The sequence below is a fragment of the Bufo gargarizans genome, chromosome 10, assembly GCF_014858855.1.
Source record: "Bufo gargarizans isolate SCDJY-AF-19 chromosome 10, ASM1485885v1, whole genome shotgun sequence".
In the NCBI taxonomy this organism is placed as follows: Eukaryota; Metazoa; Chordata; class Amphibia; order Anura; family Bufonidae; genus Bufo; species Bufo gargarizans.
The window spans coordinates 60,709,360-60,723,267 of record NC_058089.1 but is presented as its reverse complement, the minus strand read 5'-3'; the positions used below and the strand labels follow the sequence as shown (position 1 = coordinate 60,723,267).

Sequence of the window (13,908 nt, the reverse complement as noted above, 5' to 3'; positions counted from 1 at the left end):
TCATAGTTAGGCTCCACCCAGGGGAACCTGCCGGCATCTCCTTCTCCCATGCTGTAGCGCTGGCCAATTGCAGCGCTCAGCTCATAGCCTGAGAGGCTTTTTTTCCTCTCGGGCTATGAGCTGAGCGCTGCGATTGGCCAGCACTACAGCATGGGAGAAGGAGATGCCGGCAGGTTCCCCTGGGTGGAGCCTAACTATGAAGATACCGGAGGCTATACCGGGAGAACGGAGCGGCGCCCAGGTATAACAGTAAGTGCAGGGGGGTCCCTGGGCGCCGCTCTACATGTCTGTATAGTTAGTTTAGAAGTTTTATTCTAGTGAAAGGTCCTCTTTAAATAATATTTACTACAATCATGTGCAACATTTTTACCACAATAACAATGAGAGGGCTTGGTTACTCGCCAGCTTTCATGTAAGGCTTAGAGAAGGAGGGCGAAGTGTACAAACTTATAACCACTATACTCTGCTGTCTATTTCAGGAACTACGGGAGCGTGTGCTAAGGGGCAAATATCGGATCCCTTTCTACATGTCTACAGACTGTGAAAATTTGCTAAAAAAATTCCTCATACTCAATCCAAGCAAGAGAGGCACACTGGAGGTGAGTGTAGTCTATGATTTGATTGCCCTTTACTAAACGGTTTGTGGAAGGTATGATGCACGTACCTAGTAAAGTATATGGCCACATGCCAAGTGAATGGGAATGAGCTGCAGTACTGTGCATAGCCACCGTGAATGACCATGTTAGTATAGCAACCAGATCTCTGGCCCCAAGAAAGGAAACTGCTTGTTTGAACAGAGTTGGTGATAAATCAAAGGAACTACCTGTTAAATATTAACCCCTTGTCATCTACAATATTTAGATTTACATAACAGCAGCACATGCAGCAGCCATATAAATCTAAGGTCCTACTTCAAAACATCAAAGAGCTCCCCTGCATGGGCTCACCAGTAGAATCCTAATGAGTGCTTCTTCCCCAGTAGTTACCTTCTCGGGATATGGTCACCATGATTGCTATAAATTGTAACAAGCTTCTGGTGCTGCCCAGTGTAACTCAGCCTCCTGTATCCTCCGCACAGATTCTTCTTCTTTTTTTTTTTTTTTTTTTTTTTTTTCAGTCCAATCCTGGACAAACCCTATAAAAAGAGGATTTCTCATCTATGCCCAAATGGAAGGATTATGAAAGTGGGTAAGGACTGTATTACACCACCGGATTATTAATCATTGGTCAGATGGCCGTTTACACACAGGGATCTGTTGGTGTAATACAGCCCTTTATTGCTGGTATGCTGCTGCTTCCATGAATGGAGCTGTTCAAACAGTGCAGTTAACAAGAGCTATAACAACTGCTATGCTGGCTGTGTAGCTCCCATTCACTGCTATGGTAGTTAGGGCTGCATTACACCAACAGATTATCTGACCAATCTCTTTCCAATTGGTGTATAACAAAAAAATCTGTGTGTGAAAACAGATAATCTGGTGGTGTACTACAGACCTTACAATAGCAGTGACGTGATGGCTGCTTGTCCATTTCCATAACTCCCCTCTCCGGCGCTTACTGCTATTATTCCCATCTTGGCCATGAAAGACCGCAATGGCGCAACCCTTTCAAGGGAGTCTGTCACTTACAAAATCTTTTGCCCCAAATCATAATCATAGCTTTCTTGTGAAAATTTTTCAGAGTTAGAGGACCAGATTATTCAAGAAAGGTATGGTTATGTTTCCCAGCATCTTCCCTCCATGGCGGTTTGCTTACGTGAAACTGATTTGGGAGCTGGCAGCATTAGTTTGATCTCGTCAAGTATCATTTATGATGGCGGCAGGAATGATCTCAGAACTATCCTTCCTTATACAGCAAACTATAAAGTTCTAGGTAACCCCTAGCAATACATGGAGAGTCTTAACCTCCCGCAGTGTCTAGTTTGAGATGGTGTTCATACTTTTTACTGTGCCAGTTACTGGCATTTTACTATTCAAAAATATAAGAGTGTCTATAATTGTGCAAATATAATAAATTATTAAAAAGGTTGTCTCATGTTAGCAAATGGCATTTATCATATAGCAAAAGTTGATACAATGCACTTAATAATGTATTATGATTGTCCATATTGCTTCCTTTGCTGGCTTCATTCATTTTTCCTTCACATTATACACTGCTTGTTTCCATGGTTATGACCACCCTGCAATTCAACAGTGGTGGTCATGCTTGAACACCATAGGGAAAGGTGCTGGCCTCTCTTTAATGGTCAGCACTGTGGGACAGGCTAGTCCTTTTTCCTATAGTGTGCAGGCATGGCCGCCACTATTGGATTGCCGGGTGGTCGTAACCATGGAAACGAGCAGTGTATAATGTGATGGAAAAATGAATCCAGCCAGCAAAGGAGGCAATATGGAGAATCACAATACATTAGTAAGTGCCTTGTATTAACTTTCACTACCTGATAAATGCCATTTGCTGAAGTGACACAGCCTCTTTAAAGTTTAGTCTGTGGAGTCTTGTTGTTTTTGGTATGTTGCTAAAGGCCCCATTCACACGTCCGCATTTTGCAGAACAATTGTGGACAAGAATAGGCATATTCTATTAGTGCCGGTGATGTGTGGTCCTCAAAATGCGGAACACACATTGCCGGTGTCCGTGTTTTGCGGATCCGCGACGGACTGTGAATGGAGCATTAATCACAATGGAGTAATCGTGCCTGTTGATTTGTTCACTGCGCTTATCAGTTGCCTTAAAATTCTGTGCTTCTGTTTGTCCCTAGCAAATTATGAGGGATCGTTGGATGAATGTAGGTCATGAGGATGATGAGCTGAAGCCATATATTGAACCAGTTCCAGATTACAAGGATCCTAAAAGGACAGGTCTGTATATCTCATACTGGAATGACAGCTTTTCTATTCATTTCCTCTGCCCATTCTGCTACAGACCTTTTGTAGACTTTCACCGTGGAGTTCGCACTTTCCACGGCAAATCCACTGCAAAATAGCATATGTTTCAGTAGGTAAATGAGTCTCTTAAATAGCCATGTACTGGTGATTCCTCCTTGGCGGTTATGCTGTAATGGTAAGGACACCGACGATCTCTGGAGTGCTTCTGTTCTGCAGAGGGTAAATATATGGCAGCTGCCAAGCCTCTGCGTCTCAAGACCTGAATAATCTGATGCAGACTAGATGATAGCAATGTGCTGCCTGAAAACACCATTAACAAGATGTGGATAAGCAGTGCATTCTAGCATTTCTTGGATGTGCAGCTTAAAAGTGAATTGTTACTGTGCTGTCGGCGGAGAAGAGAAGCCGCCGTCCAGTCGCATTGTTCTTCATCCCCTGCGAGAGCAAGAGATTCCTCCAGTTTCTTTATATTATGTCTGTGCAGGGCTGTGGACTATGCATACAGTGGTACAGGACTGCATAACCTGACCCTGTCTCTCCTCCAGTGTGACCTATTACTGTACATGGGGGGTCTAGTATGAATGACAACTCGTTTCTGATCCTATAATGGCAAATTCCTATGACAGTAGATCACGGTGTATAGTTTACAGCTCTGCACACAGATTGTGCTTCTTTGTGAATACCCCATATGTGTAGTCAAGAAGGGACGTGAAAACATTTGGTATTTAAGAGGTCATTGCTCTAGAACCCACTACAATAATACCTTCTAGGCTAGTTAATAAAAGATTACCCTGCATCTGGAGAGTATGTGTAATGATCAAGTATTTTCTTTCCTTATGTACAGAGTTAATGGTAACTATGGGTTACTCTCGAGAGGAAATCCAGGACTCGCTAATTAACCAGAAATATAATGAGGTCATGGCAACATATCTGCTCCTTGGCTATAAGTCGTCTGAGGTATAGTATACCATCTTGGCCTTCATGGGGGATGTTCAGCATGTATGGAGAATAACAGTTTGTTTCAGTCATTGCTGGGTACATCATCCTATTATATTTCTTCTTGACTATTTACAGGGATAATCCCATGAAAAGTCCATCTGTCCACATGATGGGTGATAAATGTTTGATCACTGGCCATCCAATGGTAGCATGTCAGCACAGGGCAATGTCAGAATATATAGGGGCACCAGGTCCCCCTCCCCCAAAAAAACAGTGAACACCCTGTTAAAAATGTCTAAATGCTTAAAGGAAATGACCATCTCCACAATTATTTTGTGGGGAAAAAAAGTATTTGGTAAAACAGACATGCCAGGATTGATGACTGGTCCAATTTCGGCACTCTTGAGATAACATACCAGACCCCTCTGCCATTGGTTATCACATTAGTTTTATGAACTGCAGACCCTGCTGTGTATTGCTGTAGTTGTGGGTAGATTGTACATTATTTCATGTGGTTTATAATTTGTAATATTTAATACAATTACATTTCAGTCATAGTATTTTTTTTTTTTTTTGCTAAAGGACTGTTTAGTTTATACATTTAGAAATGATAGGTGACATTGGTAATTCAATGTGTGAGAATTCATGTGTAATTCTGCACCACATCACCATTGTGTTTTATGACTGTGTATAAGGCTGAATGCACATGGCCGTGAGCGGTCCGTTGTAACACGGGCTGGATTCCCGCTGAGAGCAGGAGCGCACGGCGTCATTGGTGGCTATGACGCCGTGCGCTTCCTGCTGCCACCGCAGTACAGTAATATACAGGACTCCAGCCCGGAATCCAGCCAGTGTTACCACGGACAGCTCACTGCCGTGTGCATTCGGCTTAAATGCCATGAAAATCTCCTGACATGCGTAGCCCCAAACATATGCAACAGTATGGAATATCGCCTCTGAACGAAAAAGCTTAGTTGAGTACGCTTTTCTAAACAGCAGAATTAAAGGGGTACCCCTTGACCATACGCAAAAATGACAGACCCACTTTTTGTCTGGTTAATGAGTAGCTATGGCTATGTTGCCTCGGGAGCCTTCCCCAGTGTATATGCCAAATATGACCATAAATTTAATACAGCTAAATGTGGTGAGTGTTTTAATGTCGTCAGTGTGGTAGAAACTGGAATGTGCGGGTGTAGAACAATATTGTTTATCCAGTTAGTTGAGTTAATATCTTTGTATTTCTGCTCAGTTGGACAATGAGAATTTGACCCTGAAGCCTAGACCACCTCCAGACATCACCAACAGTACAGCTCCTTCACCTGCTCACAAAGTTCACCGTAGTGTATCTGCTAATACCAAGCAAAGAAGACTCAGTGACCAGGGTGAGTGCTGATTCAATAAAAAGTAGAAGCTCCCTCTAAATATCATACAGTCTGGAATTTCTTCATCTTATTTTCTGATCGTATGTTTTTTTAAGTTGGTCCCACCATCCCTACATCAAATTCCTACTCAAAAAAGACGCAGAGCAACAATGCAGAAAACAAGAGGCCTGATGAGGAGCGAGAAAGCGGGCGCCGATCTAGCAGCACAGTTAGAGTGCCACCTAGTCCTTTATCTGGATTGGAGAGGAAGAGAACAACCCCAACTCCATCTACAGTAAGACATGCTGTGTGTTTTGCTGAAAGCTATTCAACTATACCACAACATAGCAAACACTTCTACATCCAACATGACGTGTGTGTCATGGGGAACAGCTATGATGATGATACAGTAGTCTCCTGGTGCCAAACCATACTTAGTCATATTCAGCTTTTTTTTTTTTTTTCATACCATCCAGTTTCTTCTTTGGTAGTCCCATAGCAAATGAATGAGTACCAGCGTGTAGCCTCATTCTCCTGCTCCATTGAGATGTGTGAACAGGACCCCCATTTTTGGGATTGGTGGAGGTCCCAGCAGTTGGACCCCCACCAATCAGATAGTTTTCCCCTATTCTGTGCATCTGTGAAAAGGGATAACATTTAAACTTGGCACAACCCTTGGCACGTCCTAGATTGTCTTGTATTAAGCCTTCACATGTTGTATAGTTACATCATGGTGACCACAGGTACAGCTTCCAACTTTTGGAATCGAAGATATTCTATTCTTGTGCAAAAGTGCTTAAAAACAAACAAAAACTATACATATTTAGTATCCCTTTAACTGTACAGACCCATAGAATAAAAATAACACCTTTATTATGCCACCCAGTGAATAGCAATAATTTAAACTGGAAAATACAGTGGCAGAATTACCAACTTGTACCAGGATCTGACAGAGGCACATACTGAATAGCCATTCAATACAGTGGATCGCTGCTGTAATTTTCCAGAATGTAGGCTATTATCATGGTCTCCATAATTCTTTAGAATTGGTCCTTTTGCAATGTTGGATTTTTTTCTTCCTGTTTTAAACACACACCTGGTGCATAATTGTATGCTGTTTTGTGTTTTCAAAAAAATAAAATAAAATCATCTTGCTTAGTATGATATACAAAATCTTGTATATCATACCGTGCAGGATGTTTTTCTTACTTTTTCTGTGATTTTTTTTATTTTTTTTTGTCTATGTAGTATTTGCTTGAGGTAGTGGCACCTTCAAGTGTGAATGCGCACCTACTTTATCTTGGGAGTAGCATTCCTCTGCACTTTTGCCCTTCCTATCCAACAGACCGCCTTGATTAGGTGGTACATATAGGTCCTATTGGTTGCTTGATGCACAAGGAGGTGACTAGGAGCAGCACACTATATGTGCGGCGTCTGCGCTCCTGAACATAGAAGCCCAATGGCTTAGGTAGGTTTAGCGTAGGACCCGCCTGACCTAAGACCACCTTGGCACTTGGTAGGTGGGCTCAGATGTGTTTTGATCAAAATATATTGGCTAAGTGTCTCAGATTTTATCACATCAGAGTGAGGACTTTATCCATATATAATGCTTGCATCTACTTTACTAATTAAGTGCATTATTATCTTATTTCTGTCTTGTGTTTTTACCCTAATATCACAGAGCATGTTGGTTTTTATCACTTCTACCCTTATAGAACAGTGTACTGTCCACTGGTACCAATCGTAGTCGCAATTCTCCTATGCTGGAGAGAGCCAACCTTGGTCCTGGATCAGTTCAGAATGGCAAGGATAGGTAAGCAGCATTTCTTATGTATTCTGTTATTACCGTGCATCTCCGATTCAGTTTGGGTGCAAGGTGCATAGTGTGCAAGGCAACGCTTTGTATTCTTCTTAAATGATTTGGAGGGACGTCTTTTACAATTCCTATTTTACATTAAATGGAGTCTGTTACTACCAAAATCAGTTTCAAAGCATACTCCATGTAGGATAGGTGCCCCTGAAACACAACCCTACCTTTCTTGTAAAAATTCCTGCCCTTGAATTCTGAGAAATGCTTTTTCTTTTTTTTTTTTATGCAAATAAGGATATAGGTGCCTACCAGCTCTGAAATCTCCAGAGACTGTCATACAAGAGGTGTGAGGCCTGCATGAGATTACTGGCCAAGCAGTGGGTGCACCGAATGGAGGGGACCCACCCCTGGTGAACAGAAAACTCTTAGGCCTCGTTCACACTTCAGTGTTTGGTCAGTGATTTCCATCAGTGATTTGTGAGCCAAAACCAGAAGTGGAGCCTCCACAGACATGAGGTAGAAGGGAAAGATCTGCTCCTGTTCTGTGTTTAGAGTTGCACCTGGTTTTGGCTCACAAATCACTGACTAAACACTGAAGTGTGAACAAGGCCTTAGGGTGAGACTACATTCACACAACAGTGAAAAAACATCTGTACAAAATGGTCCCCTTCAATTGTATGGTGGCTGTCAGTCCTTGAAAACTGTCAAAATAGGATGCCCTATTTTCTGATGGCTGTGTGAATAAACCCATAGACCACCATTGTTCTTAAAACAGATGTGTGATGGCCGCTTTTCACTTTTCTGTGAATGTAGCCTTGATTTTCACAAGTGATGATATTTTTCGAGTACACCTACCCTACATGGCAGTATCCTAAACGTGAAATAAAATTTTGAGGCGACAAACTCCTTTTTAAGAGGTTTTCCTGAGTAACTAAGGACATTTGCAGATCTTGTGTTTTTGGCCCTAATTTGGAGAACAGTCTTTTTAAATATGAAGTCTTAAACTTGAAAATAGGTGTTGATGTAGTAATGGCTAGAATTTGCTCTTACAAATCATAAAGCAGTAGCAATGTTGATGTTCTAGAGACAAATCGGAGTAACCATCCCCATCATAGATGCTTATGATTGAATACATTCATGTGTCTTCCAACTTAAGTTTTCACAATGCTAAGATTTTCCTTGTGTTATCTGTATCTTGTGATCATCCATTAGCAAAAAATAGTCATAACGTGTACCACCTTGTACAGTCTCATGTTTTTCATGTGTTACAAAGGCATTTGCTGCAGACAATTCTCCTGTGTTCCCTTCCTCACTTTTTCCTTCATGTTAGTCTGTGCATCCATATTCTGTTTTGTATCTCCATTTACACCCTACGCCATCCAGCTTCTCCACACCTGGTTCCCGTGCCTCCACCGCCTCTGCCCCAGCCACATCAGCTCGGACTCGTTCGCATCAGAAATCCATGTCCACCTCTGTGCACCCCTCAAAAGCTACACCTTCTTTGGAGGGCAGCACTGATGCACAGAGACCAAGGCAAGTGCAAGACTGGGCACTGGGTTTATTGGGAAACATGGTTGTTTAAAAAAAAAAAAAAATTGTAGTATGTTCAGAGGATTTCTCATTGCCCTTCCACTGTCTGACACTGTTTAAAGGAGTTTTCTGAGATTTCTATACTGATGACCATCATCACTATCTGGTCGGGGAGCATCCGACATCCGGGACCCCCACCAATCTGCTGTTTGAGAAGTTAGCGGCGCTCTTTGGAGAGCCCCTGCCTTCTCTTAGCTTTTCCTAGGCTGAGTGATGTTCATCGGTCAGATTGCCTAGGTGCAGCTCAGCCCCATACAAATGAATGGGACTGAGCAAGATACCAAGCGCAGCCGCTACACAATCTATGGCACTGTGCTTGGTAAGCTGTGAGAAGGCAGCCACCGATCAGTATAAAAATCTTAACCCTTTTAACACTGGTTAGACAGTGTGAGGAGTGTGTGGGGGCGCACACCCCATTGACACTGTGAATGGTAACATCCATTTTATTTTATTTTTGTCTCCAAAAGCCATAACCCAGTTACACTTCAGCTTGCATATAAGTGGCCTCTTTCTCCAGTGGTGATCTCATAAAAAAAAATTATACATTATCCCCAATTTTTTTTTTCATTAATAAAATGAAGCATATTTACTATTTACATGCTGTTAAAAAATAATCCAGTGAAGAAATGTGACCTTTACTTACACAGTAGGGCGCCGCCTGGTGTAATGTATAGAAATGTTCACGTCTATCTAATGAGCTTTGTGCTGCTAATCAGACATGCTCAGTCACTCTTCCCACAGTCATTTCTCTGCTCATTCACACAAATTTTTTTTTTTTTTTTTTTTTTTTTTTTTTTTGCGGACCACAAAATACATACGGTTGTGTGCATAAGCCCTTATCCTGTGTTCACTGCAATAGCTTTCTGCTTGGAAGAGAGACATTTTATTAGCTCCTTTGCAGCGAACCCAGGGAGCATAGCTATTCCTATTGGCAGCTCTGCAGTGAACATAGGATAACTGTGCAGAGATCAGGATGTGGGGAGAGTGACTGAGCATATGTGACCAGCAGCACTCAGCTCAGTAGATAGATGTGCACGTTACTAACACACGGTGAGTACAATACTATGGAAGTAAATGCCATAACTCTTCACTGGATTGTTTTATCAGTATATAAATGGCAATATGCTTTATTTTATATGATCTGTAAAATGAACATGACATATACTGGTGGGGCAACCCCTTTTACTACAGTCTGCCAGAGCAGAGTGCAGACAGACTATTGATTTAAAGGGCACCGTGCAATGCTTTATATCCTAAATGCTTGGTCGTCAGGGCAATTGAACATATGCAGCCAGATTTCCTTACAAATTACAACTCCTCTCAGTGAGTCTTTGCTGTAGGACTCCTTGTGATTTGCTTTTGTCATGCCACCCAGAACGCATTTATCTTTAAACGGCAGTTACTGCTTTCATAAGACTGATATGGCTGGTGTTCCTTATAGGTATGGCTACTTTCACACTAGCGTTTTAGTTTTCTGGTATTGAGATCCGGCATAGGGGCTGAATACCAGAAAGAAAATGCTTCAGTTTTGTCTCCATTCATTATCAATGGGAACAAAACTAAATGCTCCAAAATGCATTCCATTCCGTTTAGTTGCGTTCCCAGACCCGGAGAGTGCAGCATGTTGTATTTTGCTTTCCGTCCTGGGATGCGGAGCAAGACGGACCCCCAATGCAAGTCAATGGGGACGGATCTGTTTTCTCTGACACAATAGAAAATGGATCTGTTCCCCATTGACTTTCAATAAAGTTCATGACTGATCCGTCTTGGCTATGTTAAAGATAATACAACCGGATCCGTTCAGAACCGATGCCGATGGTTGTATTATAAATGGAAGCATTTTTGCTGAACTCTGCCAGATCCAGCAAAAACGCAAGTGTGAAAGTAGCCTTACACCTAAAAAAAAAAAAAAAAAAAGTCTAATCTCTAGAGCAGAGATGCTCAACCTGCGGCCCTCCAGCTGTTGTAGAACTACAACTCCCACCATGCCCTTCTGTAGGCTGATAGCTGTAGGCTGTCTGGGAATTATGGGAGTTGTAGTTTTCCAACAGCTGGAGGGCTGCAGGTTGAGCATGCCTGCTCTAGAGTATTCCTTAGGGAGTCTCTGATCAACTATTTTACAACAAAATGTTTAATGTGAGTGACACTACTGGGTCTTTGCAAACTTTTGTAGATCCAGTTTGGTCACTTTTAAAAAAAAAAAAAAAAAAAATGAAAGATATATTTGTTAAAAAAAAAAATCTATTGTCTGCCTGTTTTTCCCCTGTTGCATTTTTTTTTTTGTATTATTTATTTAAAGGGGTATTCTGGTAAAGTAACTTCATTTTTGAAAAACTGCATTAAAGGGGTTGTCTCATTTCAGCAAGTGGCATTTATCATGTAGAGGTTAATACAAGCCACTTACTAATGTATTGTTATTATCCATATTGCTTCCTTTGTTGTCTGGATTATTTTTCCCATCACATTATACAATGCTCGTTTCCATGGTTACAGACCATCAGTGGTGGTCGTGCTTGCACACTATGGGAAAAAGCGGTGGGCTGTGTGCGCTCCCAACGGCCACTGATGCTGGATTGCAGGGTGGTTTGTAACATGGAAACGAGCAATGTATAATGTGATAGAAAAATGAATTGGGTTTGTGACAATACCATAAAAAAGTATTGCGATACTCAATTTTTCTTTTTTCTGTTATGGTGTTCACCACATAGGGAATATTTTTTTTGTATTTTAATAGCTCACACTCAAAGTATAGGAGGCAGCGGTATCACATACCTGGCACCCTGCCTCAATAACATGGCATGCGATCTGGCGAACCGTGACAATTAACCCCCTCAGGTGTGGCACCTGAGGGGTTAATCGCCGCGGATCGCATGCCCTGTTATTGAAGCCGGGTATCTGATACCGCTGCTGACATCCGCTGCCTATACTTGAATTAATGTGTTTTACATTCATTGGTGGTGCAGTGGTCACAGCTCCTCCCCTCCTCCTCCCTGTAATCTCCCCATAGAGACTCCCGCCTTCTCTACTGTGCTAGTGAAGAGAACATGGCGTGCGCTGAGAGAGGCGCGTCCCATGTTCTTTAACTGATATTAGACTGCGCAGTCTAGTATCAGTAAATGGTAAGACCCCGTATCGTATCAATCCGGGTCTGAAAGGATCGATTGGGTATTGATACTTAGATGCCCGATGCAACCCTAAAATGAATTCAGCCAGCAAAGGAAGCAATATCGATAATAACAATATATTAGTAAGTGCCTTGTAATAACCTCTACATAAATGCCACTAGACTGAAGTGAGACGACCTGTTTAAGGCTGAAAGCTGTGACCCAACCAGAACCCACACCTATACATATGACCCGAGCTTCAATTTACTTTGCAGCCCATTTTTCTAGCCTCTGTGTGAGCCTGCAACACACTATCATGGCGCCTGATCTTCCCTCACATAACTACAACCCCCACAATCCCTAGCTTTCCTGCTGTGAGTGTTGGTTACTGCTTGGCTGCCTGATATACAGTCCGGTCACACCCCCGCTACTAGTAATCACCAGCACACTGACCCTCCCATTGTTTCATAAGACATTTAGCAAGGGAATTGATAGCAACCCACTGAGCATGCTCGACCTAACAAAGGCTCAGAACTACAGGTCGAGGTGGATGCCATGGTAATGTATGAGGAACGCAGTGGGTAGCAAAGGAAAACTACTTTTATAACTACTGAACAGTAAATATGTGAGAATTACATTATATTAGGTAATTATTGATGATGAATAAGTTTAAAACATAAGTTCTATTTATGGTGACCAGAATACCCCTTTAATGTATTTAGGAGAATTGTTTAGATTTTTTTATTTTCCCACACTTAGCAGCACAGCCCCTCAGAGACTCCCTGTTGCATCGCCATCTGCTCACAACATCAGTAGTGCAGCTCCAGAGAGGACCAACTTCCCACGTGGAGTATCCAGTAGGAGCACGTTTCATGCCGGTCAGCTTCGCCAAGCTCGGGATCAACAGAATTCACAATTTGGGGGCGTTACACCTGCATCTCCTTCTGGTAATAGCCAGGGTCGTCGGGGAGCAACTGGAAGCATCTTCAGCAAGTTCACATCCAAGTTCGTACGCAGGTGAGATGCTAAATTGGACACAAGGGGTTTGCTTTGAAATGCTTGACATTTCAATAATACTGTATTATGTGTAGCATCATTTTTATGTTCAGAATGAAGTATATTTCTTTATTTAAAGGTTTTTTTTTTTCATCTCGGGGACCTTTTTTGCAGGCCCTTAGCATGTCTGGACCAGTGATGCAAATAATACTTACCCCCCCCCCCCCCCCCCAGGTGCTGCAGGTCTCCCTGCATCAGCATCTTGTTTGACACAGTTAACGTGGCTGCTGCAGCCAGTGACTGGCCACAGCAGTGACATGACACATGGTTTACACAAAACCAGCAGCAGGGATCAGGCAAGTATGATTCCCACCCGGTGTCTGGCCACAGTGGGACATCTGCAGAAAAGGTCCACAGATGTGAAAAACCCCTTTAATGTATAGTTTTTAGGCTAGTTAATTTAAGGGGATCTACACTATGGGTCTCATCTACCTTTATGGTGTACATAAAATTAAACAGTTTGGTAGTCCTGAAATAAATCCTGCACCTATTTGTCCATGTTCACCATTCAGGTACATCTGTACTTGTGTAGGCTATAGTAGGCAGCCGTAATGTAGACCCCCTATAAATTGGTGATTTATTGTGGTTTACTACAGTCCAGCAGTGAAGGGGATAGTATTCAATTATATCATGTTTAAACATAAATTCATAAGTTTCCTACCCCTCACTTATCTGTTTTTTTTTTGTTTGTTTTTTTCCTGTTTTCCTCCCATCCCTCTATCTAGAAATCTGTCTTTCAGATTTCCAAGAAGGTAGGCATGGATTCCCCAAATCTATATTATTGTTCCTTCCAATACTGCCGGCTGTCTCTGTTGTCTGTCTACTGAGCACTCTAAGTGTCATGTCCTGTGCAGCTAGGACAGAGCGTGTGTGTGATTGTCACGAGACATTGAGAGCTGAGGCACATTCAGAACATTAAGGAACATGAGATTGTGAATATGTGTAGCACGGGTCACATTCTCCTTGTAGCAGCCTGATTGGCCTCATGTCTCTCTGTCATTTATGGGTATAGCCATTCTTTTCTGGGTTTGTTTCTGCATCTTGCTTCTTACTCTTTTTCGTTCTGTCCATATTGTAGACACTTTCCACTGACAGAAGCTTTGCACACTGCAGCTAGGACTGTTTTTTGCCCTTATGTTTGTGCCGCGGAGCTTTTCCCTACA

At 42.2% G+C, this 13,908-nt stretch overlaps 1 protein-coding gene across 7 annotated transcripts in view; it reads left to right on the top strand.

Annotated features, from left to right (window-relative positions):
* MARK2 (microtubule affinity regulating kinase 2) overlaps positions 1-13,908 on the top strand; it is a 59,613-nt gene that overhangs the window by 28,241 nt on the left and 17,464 nt on the right. For 2 of the 7 annotated variants that reach the window (XM_044269442.1, XM_044269438.1), the window contains exons 8-16: positions 480-599; positions 2,759-2,858; positions 3,730-3,842; positions 5,074-5,206; positions 5,302-5,480; positions 6,901-6,998; positions 8,379-8,528; positions 12,449-12,706; positions 13,471-13,497. In XM_044269442.1, the coding sequence (XP_044125377.1) occupies positions 480-599; positions 2,759-2,858; positions 3,730-3,842; positions 5,074-5,206; positions 5,302-5,480; positions 6,901-6,998; positions 8,379-8,528; positions 12,449-12,706; positions 13,471-13,497 (1,178 nt within the window). The remainder of the gene's footprint in view (positions 1-479; positions 600-2,758; positions 2,859-3,729; positions 3,843-5,073; positions 5,207-5,301; positions 5,481-6,900; positions 6,999-8,378; positions 8,529-12,448; positions 12,707-13,470; positions 13,498-13,908) is intronic. The other 5 variants (XM_044269443.1, XM_044269440.1, XM_044269439.1 and 2 more) reach the window with 4 other exon arrangements.